Here is a 21,058-nt window from a genome sequence, read left to right as displayed (position 1 = left end):
TACCTCATAAAATAAGGGGCTGGCCAAGATAAAGATAAAATAACAGTTTATTAAGTGGGCATTTATGGAGGAGAGTTATTTTGTGGAACAAAAATACCATATTGGTTTATGTTTAATGCTGACCTTTAATTCATCTGAACAAATGAGTTGCTGTATTATTGTCTATATAGCAACTATTATATACAGTAACTAGATGGTCAAATAAGAAAAAAAGTAATCATTTTCCTAAATTGTGAGGCAAATGAGAGATGTATGGCAGATTTATAGGATGAAGATTTGAAAATGAGTAATATATTCTATATAATGGATAACATATATATATCATATATATATGATATCATATATATAATATATATATATATATATATATATATATGGCCAATGCAACTTGGTTGAACAGATTCCAAATGTCCTTAAATGGTTAATATAATTAGTCATTTAGAAATAAATGAAGACTTCATGAATGAAACATCTGATGCTATTTCTTCAACTTTCATGTAAAATATCAGGAAAAAAATTGAGAATGAGCTCTTTCAGCTCCAATACATTTACCCATCCATAAAATTAGTTACTGCTCAACATCAACACTTGAAGAAATCAGAATCAGTAGATGTTTACTAAACATAACTTTTATATCTAAATAGGTGTTATTATTACTATTATTATTTTATTTCATGTCTGTAGATTTGGAGTTCACAGTCTGGAAATTGGTCTAATTCATCAGGGAAATAAGTCACCAGCACTGCTTGGACAAGTTGTGGGTACATCTGCACAGTGGTCATGTTTGTTGTTTATTAAGAGACAAGTTATTTTAATGAATTTATGGTTCCTAAGATTTGAAATTTGGTTTTGTGCTGTGAACACCATAGTGATTACATTGATCCCAGGCTAGTCATTGGTCAATTGCAGCCTGTGAACAAATTGTAATTCTCAGGATGATAAATATATAAGAAGCATATTTTCATCATATCAAAACCCTATCGATATAGAATCTGAATCTGATATAGAATCCCCCCAAAAATGGTCCAATGTTAGTCATCCTTCTCCTATAAAACTAATTAAAATTTACCAATTAAATATGACCTTTTTTTTTTCCCCAATTTAAGCAATACCCATCTCTTTCTTTTGAGCGGGTATCATTCTTAGATATGAAGTCTTAAAATTCACATATTCTCACTTTTCATTCTTAGACTGTTCAGATGTTCACTGTTTGCTGAATTAGAATATTATCCTGAATCTAATTTTTCTAGCACTAGATATTTCCTATATTTCCCACTATTTTTCATGCAATATGGTTTCAAATTCCATCATTATTATGTTCACTCCTTCGTAAATATTGAAAGGCTTTATGGAATAAACAGTAAGAGCAACACAAATTTTTACACCAGACTATCATTATATTACGATATTGTTCCACCATTTCCTTAAGTCTAAACTCAGATAATTCCTTTAATTATTCTGGGCCAGGTATAATGTGAATCATATGGATCAGAATATTTAATTAAATAAAATTACATAAAGATTAGAGGTAATAGTGGTGAAATGCTTCGAACATACTAGGCATTTTTTTTTTTTAGGATTTTATTTATTTATTCCTGAGACACACAGAGAGAGAGAGAGAGAGAGAGAGAGGCAGAGACACAGGCAGAGGGAGAAGCAGGCTCCCTGCAGGGAGCTGGACGTGGGACTCGATCCGGGGACTCCAGGATGACACCCTGGGCTGAAGGCGGCACTAAATGCTGAGCCACCTGGGCTGCCCAAACTGGGCATTTAACAACAACAACAACAACAACAACAACAACAACAACAACAACCCAATGAGGATGCTACTTAATATTTGGTTGCCAAAGAAAAAGCAACACTGTTGTTAGTAAAATTATTATAATATTCCCTGTGTGTGAGCCTATTTAACTATTGCTTCACTTTATTTTTTTGTTACCTGTATTTTTTATTTATAAATTTATTTTTTATTGGTGTTCAATTTGCCAACATATAGCATAACACCCAGTGCTCATCCCGTCAAGTGCCCCCCTCAGTGCCCGTCACCCAGTCACCCCCACCCCGCGCCCACCTCTCCTTCCACCACCCCTAGTTCGTTTCCCAGAGTGAGGAGTCTCTCATGTTCTGTCTCCCTTTCTGATATTTCCCACTCATATTTTCTCCTTTCCCCTTTATTCCCTTTCGCTATCCTTTATATTCCCCAAATGAATGAGACCATACAATGTTTGTCATTGCTTCACTTTAAAATCACTGCAAATCTGTAACACCTTGTTCTTGTATAGCTATTTGTTGGTTTGGCTGCATTTGACCTGTACCACTGACTTATTTATTCTCATTTGTCCCCTCCCCTTCGTTACTAAACATAAATGTCCACCATTTCACTCTGATTTACCACCTTTTATATTTTTCATTCTATCCTTCAAGTAGCAGCCAACCTAGAATTTTTAAAATGTACATTTATGTTCAAAGACCACAGTGACAAAAATGTTAAACTTAATGTTTATTTTAGTGTCTTAATTGGGTAAATTATCTCTTGTATTAAAAGGCAATCTAGTGTATGAACACACACACTTGAATTCTATCTAGTGATTGATGATTGCTTTCACTTCTTTTGGGTTATCTCAGATTGAAATATATGCATATTTTCCATAATTACTACCAATAATGATGCAAGTATATAGAAGCATATGGTCATCAACAAATGTAACTTAGTGCTCTTTAAAACTAAATATATATATATATATATATATATATATATATATGATATTATATATGTAATGTAAATTATAATCATAAACACTGCTGGAGTTCATTTTCACTTATTTAGATGGTTTATTTGCAGAGCCTCATATAGGTGAGACATGAATTTATGTGACAGTTTCCTCTAAAACTGAGAAATGGCCAAATCCATAAATTGCTACAATTTGGTAAGACAGCACTGGGACCTTACCTTTCCCAAATCTCTCTTTGCTCTTTTAATGAAACACAGTATCACAGAATCACTAGGGATTTCATCCTCCAAAGACCCTAAACCAAATATAAACACAAGTCAGGAAACTAAGAGAAAGGTCTAAGCTTCCTCTCAACACCAGGTAAGTGTTATATTTATGTATTCTAACAAAGGAATTATACATGCCTCTCCAGTTTTCAAAAATGGCAACTCTTAATACATGCTATGAATGGAATGTGATGAAAAATCATCTGCTTCAAATCCATTCAAATTACTGAATGAAGTGAAATAGAATTAGATCATTATCACATAAAATAGCTCTCTTAGAATAATTAGTGGGTTCAGGGTGCCTAGGTGTAGGACTCAATTTTTGCTCAGGTCAAGTGTCGGACTCAATTTTTGCTCAGGTCATGATCTCAGGGTGGTGTGATCAAGCCCTGAGTGGGTTCCCTGCTCAGCGGAGAGTCTGCTTGAGATTCTCCGTCCCCTTCTACCCCTTTCACTCATGCTCTCACTGTCTCAAATAAATAAATAAATCTTTTAAAAAAGTATTGGGTTCACCCCCTATTTCCTCTGGTAGCTTTATTTAGAGCTTCATATAATTATGTAAATTATAGTAGTAAATTTATTTAAAGATATTCTTTAAAATTTAAATTTAATTATTACAAGCTGTTAAATTGTGTTAAATCTGAAAGTGGTGATTTTTGGCCCTGTTATCAGAGCTAAATTTTATATTCAAAGAATCTAAACTCAATTAATTTATCATATATAACTGACTTTACAGTAAAAGAAAAACGGCATGAAAGGCAATCCAGATGAAAATTACTATTTATTAAATGAAAATCAAAGCAATAAAGCTGAAATCAGTGACGTAAGAGGGAACTAATTGTCAAAGTAACAAATTGGTTTGTTTAAAAACAAAGTTGGGATATCTGGGTGGCTCAGCAGTTGAGCACCTGCCTTCGGCTCAGGGCATGATCCTGGAGTCCCAGGATGGAGTCCCACATCAGGCTCCCTGAGAGGAGCCTGCCTTTCCCTCTGCCTGTGTCTCTGCCTCTCTCCTCTCTCTCTCTCTCCCTCTCTCTCTCTCTCTGTCTCTGGGTCTTTCAGAATAAATAAATAAAATCTTTTAAAAAATAAATAAAAAATAAAATAAAAACAAAGTCAAGGGAGGCAAAACTATCTAAACAAAATGAAACAAACAAACAAAACTTAAGATCCAAAAAATTACCTCAGTCAAAAGCCGTCTGTCCAGTATGTCAATAGGTAATGCAATTTCTGTTTCACTTGGTTGTTTTACTTTGACTATACAGCAAGCATTTAGGGAGTGTGCCAGACAGTTTTTACATAGTTTCTTATTTATCACAGCTATCTCCTGAGGAAGGTTAACAGATAAAATCGTAGTTAATCTAGAAACTAGGACTTAAGATTGAAATCACAGTTTAATTCAGCAAAAAAACAAAAAGAAATAAATGAACGAAAAAAGACCTCATCCTTATTTTTTACCTCTGGCATCTCAGTAAAGTAGATATGGTCAAAACAGTCTTGTCCCAAGGTTTGTAACATTTGAACTGTTACTCACTACCTTTATATCACTCTGGGAATAAAAACACAGTATCACAGAATCAGATCCAAACCTATGTCATTCTCACTTTTTTTAAAGATTTTATTTATTTATTCATGAGAGACACAGAAAGAGAGAGAGAGAGAGAGAGAGAGAGAGAGAGGCAGAGGGAGAAGCAGGCTCCATGCAGGGAGTCTGATGTGGGACTCGATCCCCGGTCTCCTGGATCGCACCGTAAGCCTAAGGCAGGTGCTAAACTGCTGAGTCACTCAGGGATCCCCTCATTCTCACTTTTTATTCACTATCAGGGAAATATTATTGCCAAAGCCTGAATTGTGAAACAGCATATTAATTAATGTTCATGAAAATAGATTCAATAGTCAAATTAATGTGAAGCGTGATCTATATTTATTTCTCTTTTTGGAAACTCCCATAATATAGCAGTGCATTATGTATTCCTATAAATCTTGTGGTAAGGAAAGTGTTCCCTAATAATTATTTAATCAAGTGTTTACCCAATATACCAGCAATCATAATCTTATTTTTCATGTATTCTGAATTATATGGGAAAGCCTAAAATAAACTTAATTTAATAATATATTTCTTGATAAAAACCTGTATCCATGCATGATCTAATGTACCAAAAGTATATGCATAGTCTTAGAAATTAGACTTGAGGCCTTTTGACTGCAGAGATGAAAACATATTAAAGCTTCTTGATTTAATCTTAATAAAAAAATATGATATGGACTAATCCAAGCCATTGGGTAATAAATACTCTAGGAAATCAGAAAATGGAATGATAAATATCTGTTGGAATAGCAAAGAGCAACTTCCCAGAACAAATGAGTTTTAACAAATAAGTAATGTTAGGACTAGAAAATGTTTGAATTTTTTTCATCCTCTATTCTAGACATACCCAATTCTCATTTTCCATTTTTAAGGCTAGTCTATAAATCAAATCATGTATACATTGTCTATTTATATATAAATATATATATAAATTATGTAATATGTGTCGTGTATTATCTAAGTTAAAAAGATGTCACAGGTGGTAGTTTTGCTACATATCTCAGAAATTTACCTGTTAAATATTGAGGCTTTTTTGTTTTTTATTAGGGAATGTGTTTCCTAAAAATACAGGGCCCTTGCCTTGTGGTCTGGAATCTGGAGTATACTGTTACCAGGGCCCAATCTCCTAAAGTCTTTCTGTTAAACCTATGAGGCTTTCCAAGAGTTTTGATTCTTCCAGGGTTCTCACGGTGCATAATGTCAGTTTATATCCCCTGATGAGACATTGAGTCAACCTAAGTCTCCTATCAGGTTGACTTCTCACACTTGTGAGAACTGAATTTCCTGTGGACTATGATTGCTAACTAACACCATGCAGTTTTCTAAAGATGCTAGTAGACTGAATTCATATATTCAGGCCATACTCTGGTTATTTTCATTGTTCTCTTGTTCCCTGCAGACCCCCCTTAAGGGGGGGACACACACATGGCCAACAGAAATGTCAGTGTGGTAACTGAATTCATTCTCCTGGGACTGACCGATAACCCTGACCTGAACACTGCCCTATTCGTGCTGTTTCTCTCAATCTACCTCGTCACAGTGGTGGGCAATGCTTGGATTATCGCAGTAATCTGGGTAAGTGCCCAGCTCCATTCCCCCAAGTACTTTTTCCTTTGCCAGTTGGCTTTCTTGGATTTCTGCTATTCCTCAGTCTTTATTCCTAAGATGTTGGTGAACTACATAGCAGGACAGAAATCCATCTCCTATCATGGTTGCCTCCTTCAGTATTCCTTCGTCAACATGTTCTTGACCACCGAATGCTTCCTCCTGGCCGCCATGGCCTATGATCGGTATGTCGCCATTTGCTGCCCACTTCACTACAAAGGCCTCATGACCCACACATTCTGTGTCCACTTGGTGACTGCTTGCTACCTAGTAGGTTCTGCTAGCTCACTCACCCACCTGAGCAGCTTGCTCAGCCTGTCTTTCTGTGGACCCAACGTCATCAACCATTACTTCTGTGACATCCCACTGCTTTTTCAACTGTCCTGTTCTGACACCCAATCTAGTGAGATTTTATTTATTGTCTTCTCTGGCACAACATCGGTGACTACCTTTCTGATAGTGGTTAGTTCTTATCTGGGAATCCTCCTCACTGTCCTGAAGTTACACTCCACAAGGAGCAGATATAAAGCGTTCTCCACATGTGCTTCTCACCTCACAGTAGTGACTCTTTTCTATGGAACAGTGATATTTACTTATCTGGGAAGCAGCTCTAGCTACCCACGGGATAGAGCCAAAATCTTGTCCATGTTTTATACTCTTTTGCTACCAGTCCTAAATTTCCTGATATACAGTGTGAGAAACAGAGAGGCCAAAGAAGCAATGAAAAGAATTATTTTGAGAAAAGTATTTGCTCAGTGACCATGAATTTTTTATAGAAGAAACCTTTAAGGGATGTTTATTGATTCTGCAGGCAGGTGCATTGTTAAATACCTATGAGATTTGTTGGAAGAAAAATGGTATTCATTATTGGCTTTTGGAAACACACAGACATATATTAAATATATTATGCATGTATTTATACATACATATACCTGCAATCATTCTGTCTGGGATGGAAGACATTTCCTCTGTCCTGTTAGGTTTATGGTTTGAGGACCTGTAAACTTCACCAACAAAAGACAGTTTAACAAGTGAATACACAGTTTATTCATACATAAATAAGATGCACAAAAAAAGTAGCTTGCTCAATAATTGGAGGTGGGGGTGCATATACTTAATTTAGTAGGGGAAAGGCTTCTATGGGAAGAACAAATGTGCTTTTGAGGGAAACAGGAGAAATAAGAAATTTTGTGATATTTCTTGTTTATACAGAGGCAAGTGGTCTTCTCTGTCTTCTCTCTTGGCAGACAAAACTCTAGGGAGAGAGCAATTATGGGAGACTCATTCTTGGAGGTTCCTGCCTTAGATAAGAGAAACTCTGCAAAAGCCTCTTTATGCATTGACTGATTCCCAGGCATCTCCAGTTTAAAATAATTTTATGCCACTATGTAATTTGGATCCCTTACATTTGCAAATTATTACTTTGAATCTCTACTAACTCAGTGAAAATCAGTTCCAGAGAGTGCACTCAATCTTCCTTCTTCACAACTCTAGAGGAGCTGATCTATTGTACAGATCAATGGAGTTAAAAACTCACCCTAGACCAGCAAGATCAATGTTTGAGAGGTAGAATTCAAGCAAATTGTAATGGTTCTAGGCAAAGATGCTATACAAAATACACATAAGGAATTCTACTTGTTTCTGTAAAATAGGAGGCCTGTACATTTTGTATGCCATCTTTGCCTAGAACTATTACAATTTGAATATTTAACTTAAAAAAAATAATTCCACAAACTCCTTTTTATGACAATTCCATTTCTTTTTTTAGTATTTTGTTTATTTATTCATGAGAGAAAGAGAGAGAGAGAGAGAGAGAGAGAGAGGCAGAGACATAGGCAGAGGGTGAGGCAAGCTCCATGCAGGGAGCCCGATGTGGGATTCCAGGATCACAGCCTGAGCGGAAGGTGGACGCTTAACTGCTGAGCCATCCAGGCATCCTGGAAGTTCCATTTTTGCCAGTTGATTATTATTCTTTTTTTTTTTTTTTTTAAGTAGGCACCACTCCCAACATAGAGCTTGAATTCAATACCCTGAGATCTAGAGTTGCATGTTTAATTGCCTGAGCCAACCAGGCACACTCACTGTCAAGGTTTAAAAGAAATACCAAAATGGAAATGCAAAGGTATCCTGTCATACCAGAGTACAAGGGAATTCACTTAAAATTGGCCCTTAGGAAACTTCCATAAAACAGTACAGCTACTTGAAAAATGCCAATAGTTTTTTTAAACAAATGACTGTTAGAACTCTATGTTATGTTCATCATTCCATATAGTATTTATTGTTCTGCTTACTCAGATATGCATCAATAACTCTGATTAGTATCATTGTCATCACCACAACTGTCAAGAAAGAAAGCATAGCCTTGGCTAATGGCACTTTTGTAATATGTAGTAAACAGCAGCTTTGAGTTTGTAAAAAGAATGTTTATCAAATGGAATGATAGTTAGCTCATAGCAATAAATCTTTGCTGTTAAAAATCTGTAAGTCTATGGAACTTTTTGCTCATTGCCTGACAATTTACTTTAGGTAAATATGTAATATGATTTTTTTTATTTTCAAAAAATATCCTTTTTATTTAAATTCAATTAGCTAACGTATAGTACGTTATTAGTTTCAGATGTAGTGTTCAATAATTTGTCAGCTGCATATAGCACCCAGTGCTCATCACATCTCATGACCATCATCCACTTCCCCCTCTCCCCCCACATTCTCTCCAATAACCCTCAGTTTGTTTGTCTCCTTCTCTGATGACTTCCCACTCAGTTTTCCCTCCCTTTTAAAGCAAATTTAATCTTACTGTTTCTATATAGTCCATATTTCCTTCTAGAATAGTCTCATTGTCAAATGTTTTAATATAACAGCTGTTCAGTAATCACTATTATTGTCATAGCCAAACTTCCAAAACCAAAACTATCACCTAATAATGGGGATTTTAGGCAATGTCAAGCACTTCTCCAGATATCTCATAATCACAGACTATAATTTATTTCTATGTTGGGATTACTAAAGTATTCATCTCCTGATGTTATGTACTTAGGTTTTTGTTTTGCAAAGAAATTTATATAATAATGATAAAGTCTGTATTAAATCTTTATTTTTCTAATTGTTTTCATCTCACAGATTTTTGATAATGGAATTCTTTGGTAAAATACATAGAAACAATTTATTTTGGTACTTTGCTAAATTACTTTCCAAATAAAATGTAATTCCTTCATCAATATAATTATATTTATATAAAATTTTAGTTATTATAGGCTCACAGAAATAAATAATAAGCGTACTGCGGGATAAAGTCTCATAAATGAGGGAAGTCAAACCCCATACATTAAAATTAATGTAGATACAATGAATGATTATGCTCTTCTTTCCCCAAATTATCAATTGATTTCATGAGAAGCAATTTGAGGACATATTTCCTCTGTTCTTATTACTAAAAAACAGGAATGTGAGCATGGTCATTGGGCCAAAATCAAGAAAACTGAAGCATATTAAATCAAATGGATGGGGTGAAATAAAAAGATTTTGCCATTTTGAAATATTGTACAATTATAGATAGAAACATTGTTTAGGAATGCCATTAAAACCACAAATAAGTCAGCTGTACTTAAATATTTCTTACAAAGGTTATAAATTGGTAGAGTGAATTTTCTTAATAGTTTCAGATAGATATATGAAAGAGCAACCAAAATTAACTTCTCCCATCTAGTGAGACCTTAGTTATATACAAAGATGGTTATTCCAACAATCAGTAAATGACCTTAACCAAGCAAAGTTTTCCCTGAAGTTTGCTTCATCTACTTCTGCACTTTGTGATGATCTTGTTTCTGGTTATATGTTTTAAAAATAAAATCAGTAATTTAATGTAATTCTGTGACATGTGAGTGAATATAGTCTCTTTCTTTATATCTATAGCCAACCTGAATATATGTTTGATTTTGTTGTTTTTAAAAGCCTCTGTTAGCTGTGCAATGCTGATAATAGTATACATCTATATCTATAGATATCTAAAGGTGTCTATATATCAAGCTATTTATAGATGAAAGAAAGAAAGAAAGAGAGAGAGAAATAAGAAAGAAAGAAAGAAAGAAAGAAAGAAAGAAAGAAAAAGAAAGAAAGAAGAAAGAAAGAAAGAAAGAAAGAAAGAAAGAAAGAAAGAAAGAAAGAAGAAAGAAGAAAGAAGAAAGAAAGAAAGAAAGAAAGAAGAAAGAAGAAAGAAGAAAGAAAGAAAGAAAGAAAGAAAGAAAGAAGAAAGAAAGAAGAAAGAAAGAAGAAAGAAAGAAAGAAAGAAAGAAAGAAAGAAAGAAAGAAAGAAAGAAAGTTTGTATGATAAAATTAAGGTATTTAAGGTGTTTGGTTATACTTTAATCCACAGGTGTCAGGCAATCCTGAATTAATATATGTAGGTGTGAATATTACATATTTCAATGTTTTAATTTGCTTAAGTTCTATTGCAGGGGAAAGCCACAGTGCTATAAAAACATATTATGTCAGTGGATATGGAAGTGAAAAGGTCAAGGGATATATTATAATTGCCTTATTATTGAATAAATGTCATAAAAAGTGATTAAATATGTTTTATAGGGTTTGGAGGAATATAATTATAAAAATTTAAAAGGTTTTGAACTTTTGATTTTCCAATGCATTTGAAAATCAAAGAAATGTATCTTTAACACTGCCTTGACTTCCTAGAAGCTGTGTGGAAATATATTTCAAACAGGAATAATGAGGCTTTGCAATATATGATATCTTGAGATCAAGTGAGATGCATAGAGAATAAAGATTGCTTGAAGGATTCAAGCCACAAGTGGACAACAATTTGGTGCCAATTTGTAAGGAGCAGTTTGAGCATCATAAGGATGTTATGTATATTGGCTTAAAAGTGTCATTTCAACAGTTAGGTATTGTGCTGATGGGTGTTACATAGTTTACAACTTATGAATGTCAAAGAGGTGAGTATGGCCTCTTTTTTTGGCACCATGTTCTTTTTTCAGAATCATAGAAATTTATAATTGAATGGGACATTACAATCTGTACTTCTGGTGAGAAAATCATGTACTGAAGAGAAGGAAATGCAACTATATATTATATATGCATTTGGGCTCATTATTCGGTGGGTAATTAGTGGCAGTCTGAATTTCAGTCCTGTCCTCTTATAACTGCACATGATGTTCAGAGCAATTTGTTTTGCAAACTAATTAAGATAACTAAAAAAGTCTAAGTGAGAAATACATTCATACTTTTTTAGACATCTGAGCATTTTATAGCTCACCAAAGAAAAATAGGTCTTTCTCTGGATGTCCTTCAAATTTCTAAAACCCAGCATTTTAAAGAATTCTCACCACTGTCTCTGCACCTAATTTATATTCTTATATTATTTTTTCTGTATAAAATTATTTCTGTACATTAAATCACACCAGCCAAATACCTAGCAAGTCAGCCTAGATTCTATCCTACTTTATTCAAATATTTATTGTATTAGATATTATTGGATCTGGCTCCCAAATACCCTTAAAATAAGTTTCCTTTTCTTCATTAATTATCAGTGTTGCTGTCTCAGTTCAGGCCCTATGTTCTTGAACCCTTACTATTGAAATAGTCTTCTGACTTCTTCCATTGCTTCCTTTCCCTGCAATGTGTCTCTCTTCTTATCTCAGAAAAAGGTTTTGGTCATAATTCTTTCCTCAATGCCACATATACTCTCTCATTTTAATAAGAAGTCCAAATTTCTTGGACCATTTATACTTATCTTTAATCATTCTCAAGGGCCAAGAGCAAGAATTCCCATCATTGTAACAATTTTCTTGATAACATCCTTGAAAAATTTGATTTCCTCCATTGTTCTATCATTGCACAATGTATTGTAACAATAGATGGTGAAATTTTGTTTTTACTTTTCATTCCTCCTCCGAACTATTTAGTCCTATAAGGAAAAGACTCATTCTTATTCAACTTCATAGTTTCAGGATTACTGGGCTAGTGATTATCACATAGCAAGTGCGTAATACTTGTTTAATAAATCAGTGAGTTAAGTATGTTAAACAGTGTTGTGTTTTTTTTTTTTTTACCTGTGATGTAATAGCATATTAGATATTGAGGAGTAAGTAAAGATAAATTTTAAATTAGGAGGTTTTCCATCTAGTACAGTTTATTAAAAAATTCAGCCACTTAAAGAAGTCAGATTTTAAATAATATTTGAAGTGATGGTCATATAAATAGTAAACAAAGATATAAGGAAATATTGCTAATGAATAGTAATAAATACCTGGAAGAATAACCTTTGATTTATTGAGCTTTATTATATACGGAGCTTGGTAAGATGTAAATGGTCAATAGAGGCAAGGTTATGATGACACTGATGATCTGGGACAATCTTCATGGAAATTAAAATTCGTCAGGAATGTGTCCCACTAATATGTAACAAAAAGATGTAAGTGTGGTCCCAAAATAATGCTTCTGGCTATTTAACTAATGGAAACAAATTAAGGTTTATTCTGAATTACTTTTTAAAAAAGAGAGAGAGAAATCAGGATGAACAAAAGTGTCCAATGGTGGAGAAAACAGTTTAATAAACATAGGTGTATAGATATAATAGATTATTGCAACCTTATTTATATTAATACATGAAACAAACATAGATTGAATACCTATATATACTCAATATTATATAGGATATCTTGTATATAATATTTAATTTCATCTTCACAAACACATGAGGCAGAAGTGACTAATGTCATTTGGCAGACATGGATGCTGAGAATTAAAGAGATTAAGAAATGTTTGCAGGGCCATAAAGGTAGTAAGTGGTATTTCAAGATATAAACTCAGAATTATGGTTCCTAAATTTTAACATTTTAAACTATAGCACAGAGTCTTCATTTGAAAAGTTATAATTATAAAGTATGTGTGACATAAGGGAAAAATATGGATGCACACGTATAAATAGACTATGTAGTCCAGATTCTGATTTCCAAATACCATCTTCCCATAAAAGATGGCAAAGCTCCTTGGAGAAGTAGTTGTTTTGAGAGCTGAGTCCAGGAAAGTATGAGATAAGCCTGGAGCTTATTGTGCTGCCAGAATGTAAGAGGTGAAAAAAAAAAAAAAAAAAGACAAGAGCAATACCAAAGAGCCAAGCATACAGGCACAAATTCATTGGTGGTTTCATTAGCAGACCTATAACAATTTGAGCAACAAAATAAATGATTGTAGTGTTGGATAACCTAAAGAAAAAGCAATTACAGTGAGTACATGCTCGTATAATTAGCTAACTAAATAAATACACAGAGAAGATAAAACAACTCTTCCTTACAGAATAATTTCAATTAAAATATGTTGAAAGGCCCTTTCATGAAGGTGGCATGGAAAGTGAAGAAGGAAGACCCTGGCTCCTCCCAAAGATGAAGCCAAAGCAGAGGTTTTGAAGGCCAAGAAAATGGTGCTAACAAGCATCCATGGTCACAATAAAAAAGAAGACCTGCACATCACCTACCTTCCCATAGCCCAAGACACTGCTCTCTGAAGGCAGCCCAAATATCCTCCAAAGAGCATCCCTAAGAGAAGCAGTCTTGACCACTGTGTCATCAAGTTCCCCCTGATTACCTAGTTAGCCATGAAGAAAATAGAACACAGCAGTGCGCTAGTGTTCGTTGTGGATGTCAAGGCCAACAAGTACCAGATCAAACATGCTGTGAAGAAACTCTATGACACTGATGTGGCCAAAGTCAACACCCTGCTCAGGCCTGATGGAGAGAAGGCATATGATCCACTGGCTCTTTGGAGATGATACTATGAATGTTGCCAACAAAATTGGGATCATCTAAATTGAGTCCAGCAGGCTAGATCTAAATCTAAATCTAAATCTTTTCACCAAAATAAAAAAATAAATTTGGAAAAAATGGGGAAATGGAAATTTGTTACAAATCAACAGAGTAATAATTGGTAGAAGGAACATATCGATGGATGCCCAAAAGAATAAATGGAATATTTACATAGTCTGAAGTACCTTCCCCAAGTATGTATAAATTACAAAGAAAAGTCCTAACTTTATAGTGAAAAAGTCTGGCAGACACCACGTCAAGTAAGTGATCAAGTTTAAATCATTAATAATATCACTTATTGACATCCTGTATCCCTGGAGAAGATGATAGGGCAAACATATCACGTCTCTGTCACTTTTCCCTGTAATGAATGACCTCAATTTAAGCACAAGAAAAATATCAGGTAATCTTTAACTGAGGGACATTCTACAAAATGCTTGATGAGAAACCTTTTTTTTAAAGATTTTATTTATTTATTCATCACACACACACACACACACACACAAACACAGAGGCAGATACATAGGCAGAGGGAAAAGCAGGCTCCATGTAGGGAGCCTGATGTGGGACTCGAACCCAGAACTATGGGATCACTCCCTGAGCCAAAGGCAGGTGCTCAACCGCTGAGCCACCCAGACGTCCCACTTGGTGAGTAATCTTGACAAGTATCACAGTCATGTTAGAAAGGGAAAGAAAATGGGACAGTCACAGTTAATAGGAGACCAGGGAGAAATGACATGAATGCCAGCATGCTGTTCTGGATTGGATCCTGGAATAGGAAAAAGGCCTTTATGGAAAAACTGGTGAAATTGAATAAAATCTGCAGTTTAGTTAATATTATTGATTCAGTGGAAAATTTTAAGTGTCAATAATTGTACTATGATTAAGTAAGATATTAACACTTACAAAGTTGTGTAAAGTAAACTCAAAACTCTGTAAACCTAAAAATACCTAAGCAAAATATTAAATATAGCTGATTAACCACTAGAACTCAAAATGGGTTAATAAGCAAAAGTGAATTCAACTGAACTGATATTTATTGAATGTCCCTGATCCTATACCATGGTCAACCGTATTCCTTATACTAATTATGCACTGGTAACCTCTATACCTATACCTATAGGCTCACCAAATATCAAACTATCAAAGAACTGAGCAAAATTTTGAATCTTGAAAGAAGCAATTAACTCTAAGTAATGTGAAAGTAGATACAATATCATTCTCATCTTTGCAATCTGACACAAAACATAACATACACACACCTCAGAGATATTGCATGTTTGGTTCTAGATCACTACAATAAAGTGAGTCAAATGAATTTTTTGGTTTTAAAAGATATATTTGCATTATGCTGTAGTCTATTATTAAGTGTTTAATAACATTATCTCTAAAAAAAAAAACACAATGCGCACACTTTAATTTAAAAGTGCTTTGGAAAAATTAGAGAGTGTGACAAAACATGAGAGTCTCCTAACTCTCTTGGAAATGAACAAGGGGTAGTGGAATGGGAGACGGGTGGGGGGTGGGGTGACGGGGTGACTGGGTGACGGGCACTGAGGAGGGCACTTGATGGGATGAGCACTGGGTGTTATGCTATATGTTGGTAAATCAAACTTCAATAAAAATATTTTAAAAAGTGCTTTATTGATAAAAATGTTAACCGTCATCTGAGCTTTCAGTGAGTTATAATTTTTTGTACTAGTGGAGGATCTTATGTCAGTGTTGGTGGCTGCTAACTGATCAAGGTGGTGGTGGCTGACGATTGGGGTGGCTGAGGCAATTTTTTAAAACATGATGAAAATGAAGTTTGCTGCATCAACAGATTCTTCCTTTCACAAATAATTTCTGTGTAGCGTGTAATTGATTATTTTGCATAGCATTTCACTCACAGTAAAACTTCATTAAAATTGGAGTCAATTCTCCCAAACTCTCTCATTGTTTTATCAACTAGGTGTATGTAATATTCTAAGCCCTTTATCATTTCAACAGTCTTTATGGCTTTTGCAACAGAAAGAGTAGATTCCATCTCAAGAAACTATTTTCTTTGCTCATTCATAAGAAGTAATTCCTCATCCATTAAAGTTTTCTCATGAGATTGCAGCAATGCAAATATAATAATGCAAAACATCGAAATATTGCAAGAATTACCAAACGTGACATAGAGACACAAGGCAAGTAAATGATATCGGAAAAATGGCACCTGTGTTCTTGCTGACACAGAATTGCCACAAACCTTCAATTTGTTAAGAAAATAAAAATAAAAACCAATATCTGTGAAGCACAATAAAGTGAAATGCAATAAAGCTAGTCCTGTCTGTATCTGCCATTTAATAACTGCTTAATAAGTGTGTGTTGAGGGGAGTCTGGGTGGCTCAGTCAGTTAAGCATTTGACTCTTGATTTAGGCCCAGGTCATGATCTCAGGGATATGAGATCAAGCACCACAGTGGGCTCTGTGCTGGGAGTGGAGCCTCCTTAGGATCCTCGCTCTCCCTCTCCCTTTGTCCCTCCCTCGTGCTCTCTCTTTGTCTCTCAAGAATAATTAAACAGGGACACTTGGGTGGCTCAGCACTTTGCGCATCTGCCTTTGGCTCAGGGTGTGATCCGGGTCTCGGGATTGAGTCCCAGTATCAGGCTCCTTGTGAGGAGCCTGACTCTCCCTCTGCCTATGTCTCTGCTTCTCTCTGTGTGTCTCTCATGAATAAATAAATAAATAAAATCTTTTAAAAAAACAGTTAAAAAAAATAATTAAACAAATAAAAATGAAAATAAATAAATATTGAAAAAAGAGAATGGATGGAAAATTGATTTTTCAGGTATACTTTGAATGTATTCATTATTATATAAAATATTTAAATATATTTAAATATATAATTTATATTATATAAACATGTATCATGTATATATTACATATATGTTAATAATATAAAAACTGATTATCAAAACTCTATCAATTACATTTGTCAGTATGTCTACAGCCATTTAAACTAAAATACACAAAAGGAGGGAATATATTTCTAAACATTTCCATTGGAGATCTATTGCAGGCAAATTAAGAATAGACCTTGGGGTACAATTAAAATGTAAATCTCAAGAGATTAAAGAAACTAATTGATGAATTCCTTTATGACACAAGTTTGAGAGTTTGAGGAACACATGCTGCTATAAGGAGACTGTTAACAAACTAGATTTCTGAAGACAATCTTTTGCTCTGAGACTGCTTTAAAAATATGAAGAACAAAACTATTCTGAATATGAATCTAGATTTGAGCTAAAACATTAGATTTTAATTCTCAGGAAGGCACATAAAATTAGTTATCTTAGTTAATTTGGCTGTTGTTTCTATTCCATCAGTGAGAGGTAACAGACACATTGCCCAGAGCTTTCCTCAATCAGCATTTTTTTTTTCATCAGCCTATAAGATTAATAAAGGTCCACTATATAGGAAATAGAGTTCTGGGCTAAACCACACCAACAGATCAAAGCCATCGTACTTATAATTCATGAGATCCAGAGCCGAAAGAGAGGCAAATGTACGTCAAAAATTAATGACGAATTTAGTGGATATTGCATGATGTTTTCTCTTCCTGTCATTTGATCATAAACCTGAAAATAACTGGAAGATGGCTCACAGAGAAAATGTCCTTTGGATAACTATATCCCAGGTAAGTCTAATCTTATCAACTTCTTTCTATAATTGTGTGTCTGTGAGTGTGTGTTCCTCACGCTGAAAACCTTTTCCTTTTTTGCATGCCTGCATCTTCCAGTAAGCCTTAAGAAGAATGCCTCTAATAATAGACAAGAGAAAGTGCCTTCATTGATTAAATGTTTGTTAAACGCGTTGGGAAAGAATAGGAACCGTTGTGAAGGTGAGCCCAAAGACAGGCTGAGGTAGAAGATGGTATCTCAGGAGAACTATCTTCCAAAACCATTCCAGAGAGCTACCTCTTAGAGTGCTATCAGTTCCATGCAGTTGTCAACTTGGAATTTTTTATTAGTGTCTTCCAATTCTATTTAAAAAACAAAAGGAAAATCATGTATAAAGTTGCTTGAAGTCTTTAATATGTGTTTGCCATCTTTTACTCTCTCGTTATTGGAGTCTAAGTCAAACCTGATTATTAAGTCTTTTAGCTTGAATCATTCTCTAATTTTTGTTACTGTTATTCTATTATTCAGCAGGTAAGTCAAAGGCCTGAGTTGATACAAATGGCTGGAAACAATTTCACTGAGGTGACGGTCTTCATCCTCTCTGGATTTGCAAATTACCCTGAACTACAAGTCAGTCTTTTCTTAATGTTTCTCTTTATTTATCTGTTCACTGTTTTGGGGAACCTTGGGCTGATCATGTTAATCAGAATTGACTCTCAGCTTCACACACCAATGTACTTTTTTCTTAGCAACTTAGCATTCATTGACATATTTTATTCCTCCACTGTAACACCCAAGGCACTGGTAAATTTCCAATCCCAACAGAAAACCATCTCTTTTGTTGCCTGCTTTGTTCAAATGTACTTTTTTGTGGGTTTGGTGTGCAGTGAGTGTTTTCTTCTGGGGTCAATGGCCTATGACCGCTACGTAGCCATCTGCAATCCTCTATTGTACTCAGTGGTTATGTCCCAGAAAGTGTGCAACTGGCTGGGAGCCCTGCCATATGCAATAGGCTTCACAAATTCTCTGGTATCAGTCTGTGTGATAAGTAGTTTGTCATTCTGTGATTCCAGCATCAATCATTTCTTCTGTGATACCACAGCTCTTTTGGCCCTATCCTGTGCAGATGCATTCAGCACAGAAATGGTGATCTTTATTTTAGCTGGGATCACACTTCTCAGTTCCCTGCTCCTCATCACGGTCACTTACACTGCCATCATCTCAGCCATCCTGAGGATCAAGTCTACAGCAGGCAGACAGAAGGCCTTTTCCACCTGTGCATCCCACCTCATGGGTGTAACTATCTTCTATGGGTCTCTGATTTTCACATATTTGCAGCCTGATAACACATCATCCCTCACCCAGGCACAGGTGGCATCTGTCTTCTATACCATTGTCATTCCAATGCTGAATCCACTGATCTACAGTCTGAGGAACAAAGATGTGAAAAATGCTCTCCTGAGAGTCATACACAGAAAACTTCTATCATGACAAATCTGTGACGTTACCATTAAAACACACCTAGATGGCTTCAGGCATTTGATTGCTCCATCAATTAGTCGTAAACTCAAAAAACAGGTTTAACACAAATTAAATTATAACTTAGAGACTTGAAATTTGGGTAGTTAATTATTATTTTGTTTATTTAGAATACTGAACTAACATATTAGGAGTGTATTTCAGCATGTAGATTATATATACTGTTTACACAGTGAGGTGCAAACACCATGGCGACAGACACTGGTTAATACAGGATATCTCTGATCATGTGGATTTGTTTTGCCATACACTTAAATTTTGAACATTTATCTGTGAAATGTGACCTTTGATGACAAAAAGTGATGTTTATAGAGTATGGTCTCCATCAAACATAGCAGAGTTTAATTTCTTAAAAAAAAAAAAAAGGCATAATGTGCTTTCCAAAGTTTAAGCAGTTGATAAGCATTTAGAAGTGTGTGTGTGTGTGTGTGTGTGTGTGTGTGTGTGTGTGTAACTGCGACACAATTCCTGAGACATTTGGAAGTATGTCACAGAGATTACTTTTCAAAATCAGGCAGAAATGCTTTGTAAAATCTATGTAGTAAATAACTATGCCAATTAATTAATTTCTTCTCAAAGGACTTTAAGGGTTAGGATATGGAAATAAGTATACACAGAATTATACTTGGTGTATATGATTTAAAATAATTGGAGTAAACTCATATCTCATACATCATAAACAAATTTCCTATAAAGAAAATCAGTTTTCAATCTTGGGAGTGGCTGAAGGTAATGCATGGGAAGGGATCTGTGTGTGCATATGTATGTATTTGATTTGGAATTTTAAATTTTCTTCTCTGATCAATATTACTAGGGTCTGACTCCTGCAAACTTCATTTTACAATGCAACATTTTGCCTTACAAAGTCCTTATAAGGGATAACTTAGGAAACATACTATGCTTTAATTTATGGGCCTACTGAGGCTACTGTGTATCTATCTTATTACTCATTCCTGTTTATGAAGCCTAGAAGAGATTTTTTTTTCTTCTAAGCACAGTGTCTGATTTAGACTGGTTGCTCTGAAGATTTTTCATCAGCATCATTGAGAATTATTAAATTTATTATATTTTTTTCCTCTTTCTACCATGGATTTTCATTCATACATTCTAAATACGGTGCTCATTTTCTGAAAAATTGTGAGGCTTTTGCACATTACTTATATTTACCCTGGTTCTAATACTATGTGTTATTTTTATCTTCACTTGCATTGTATGTGTATTATGCTATAAATAATTTCAAGATTTAATATTTATTTAGTATTAAAAAACATTCATCTAACTTTTTTAATATTATTAATGTTTTCTTACTGATTTCTAGGAGCAAAAACACGACACACTCTTCTTGTTCATCATAAGAAGTAGAAATATATTTTATTTGTCCAAAGTTATGATAAAATTACCATCTATGTTTTTCAATATTTTATTTATATTTGTTGCTGTATACCTCCCATTATTCTTTCCTCTAGCTACTATTTGTACCCTCCTTCCTGACTCTGTAATACACTTCTTTTCACAATGGGACGTGTATCATTTATTCAGTCCTCTGTCTGGAAAACTCTCCTAGAACTTTTGCTATTGACTAATCCAGATAATCAACTTCATAACCTCTGGGACTATGTCTCAGAAGTGATCATGGTATATTTAATTTGCCAGACATCTTCTTTAAAAAATATCCTGAAGGGACGCCTGGTTGGCTCAGCAGTTGAGCGTCTGCCTTTGGCTCAGGGCATGATCTTGGAGTCTTGCGATTGAGTCCCACATTGGGCTTCTGGCATGGAGCCTGCTTCTCCCTCTGCCCGTGTCTCTGCCTGTCTCTCTCTCTCTCTGAGTCTCTCAAGAATAAATAAATAAAATATTTTTAAAA

General features: G+C 34.7%; 2 protein-coding genes across 2 annotated transcripts; both read left to right on the top strand.

The window, feature by feature from the left end:
* Positions 1–6,011: 6,011 nt before the first annotated feature.
* LOC121501799 (olfactory receptor 1052-like) lies at positions 6,012–6,950 on the top strand. Its single transcript, XM_041774265.1, has one exon. The coding sequence runs from the start codon at positions 6,012–6,014 to the stop codon at positions 6,948–6,950; it is 939 nt and encodes a 312-aa protein (XP_041630199.1).
* Positions 6,951–18,213: 11,263 nt separating this feature from the next.
* Positions 18,214–19,146, top strand: LOC121471612 (olfactory receptor 8I2). Its single transcript, XM_041722404.1, has one exon. The coding sequence runs from the start codon at positions 18,214–18,216 to the stop codon at positions 19,144–19,146; it is 933 nt and encodes a 310-aa protein (XP_041578338.1).
* The last annotated feature ends 1,912 nt before the right edge of the window (positions 19,147–21,058 follow it).

The sequence above is a fragment of the Vulpes lagopus genome, chromosome 11 (genome assembly GCF_018345385.1).
Source record: "Vulpes lagopus strain Blue_001 chromosome 11, ASM1834538v1, whole genome shotgun sequence".
Taxonomy (NCBI): Eukaryota; Metazoa; Chordata; class Mammalia; order Carnivora; family Canidae; genus Vulpes; species Vulpes lagopus.
This window is presented reverse-complemented; position numbering and strand designations above follow the sequence as displayed.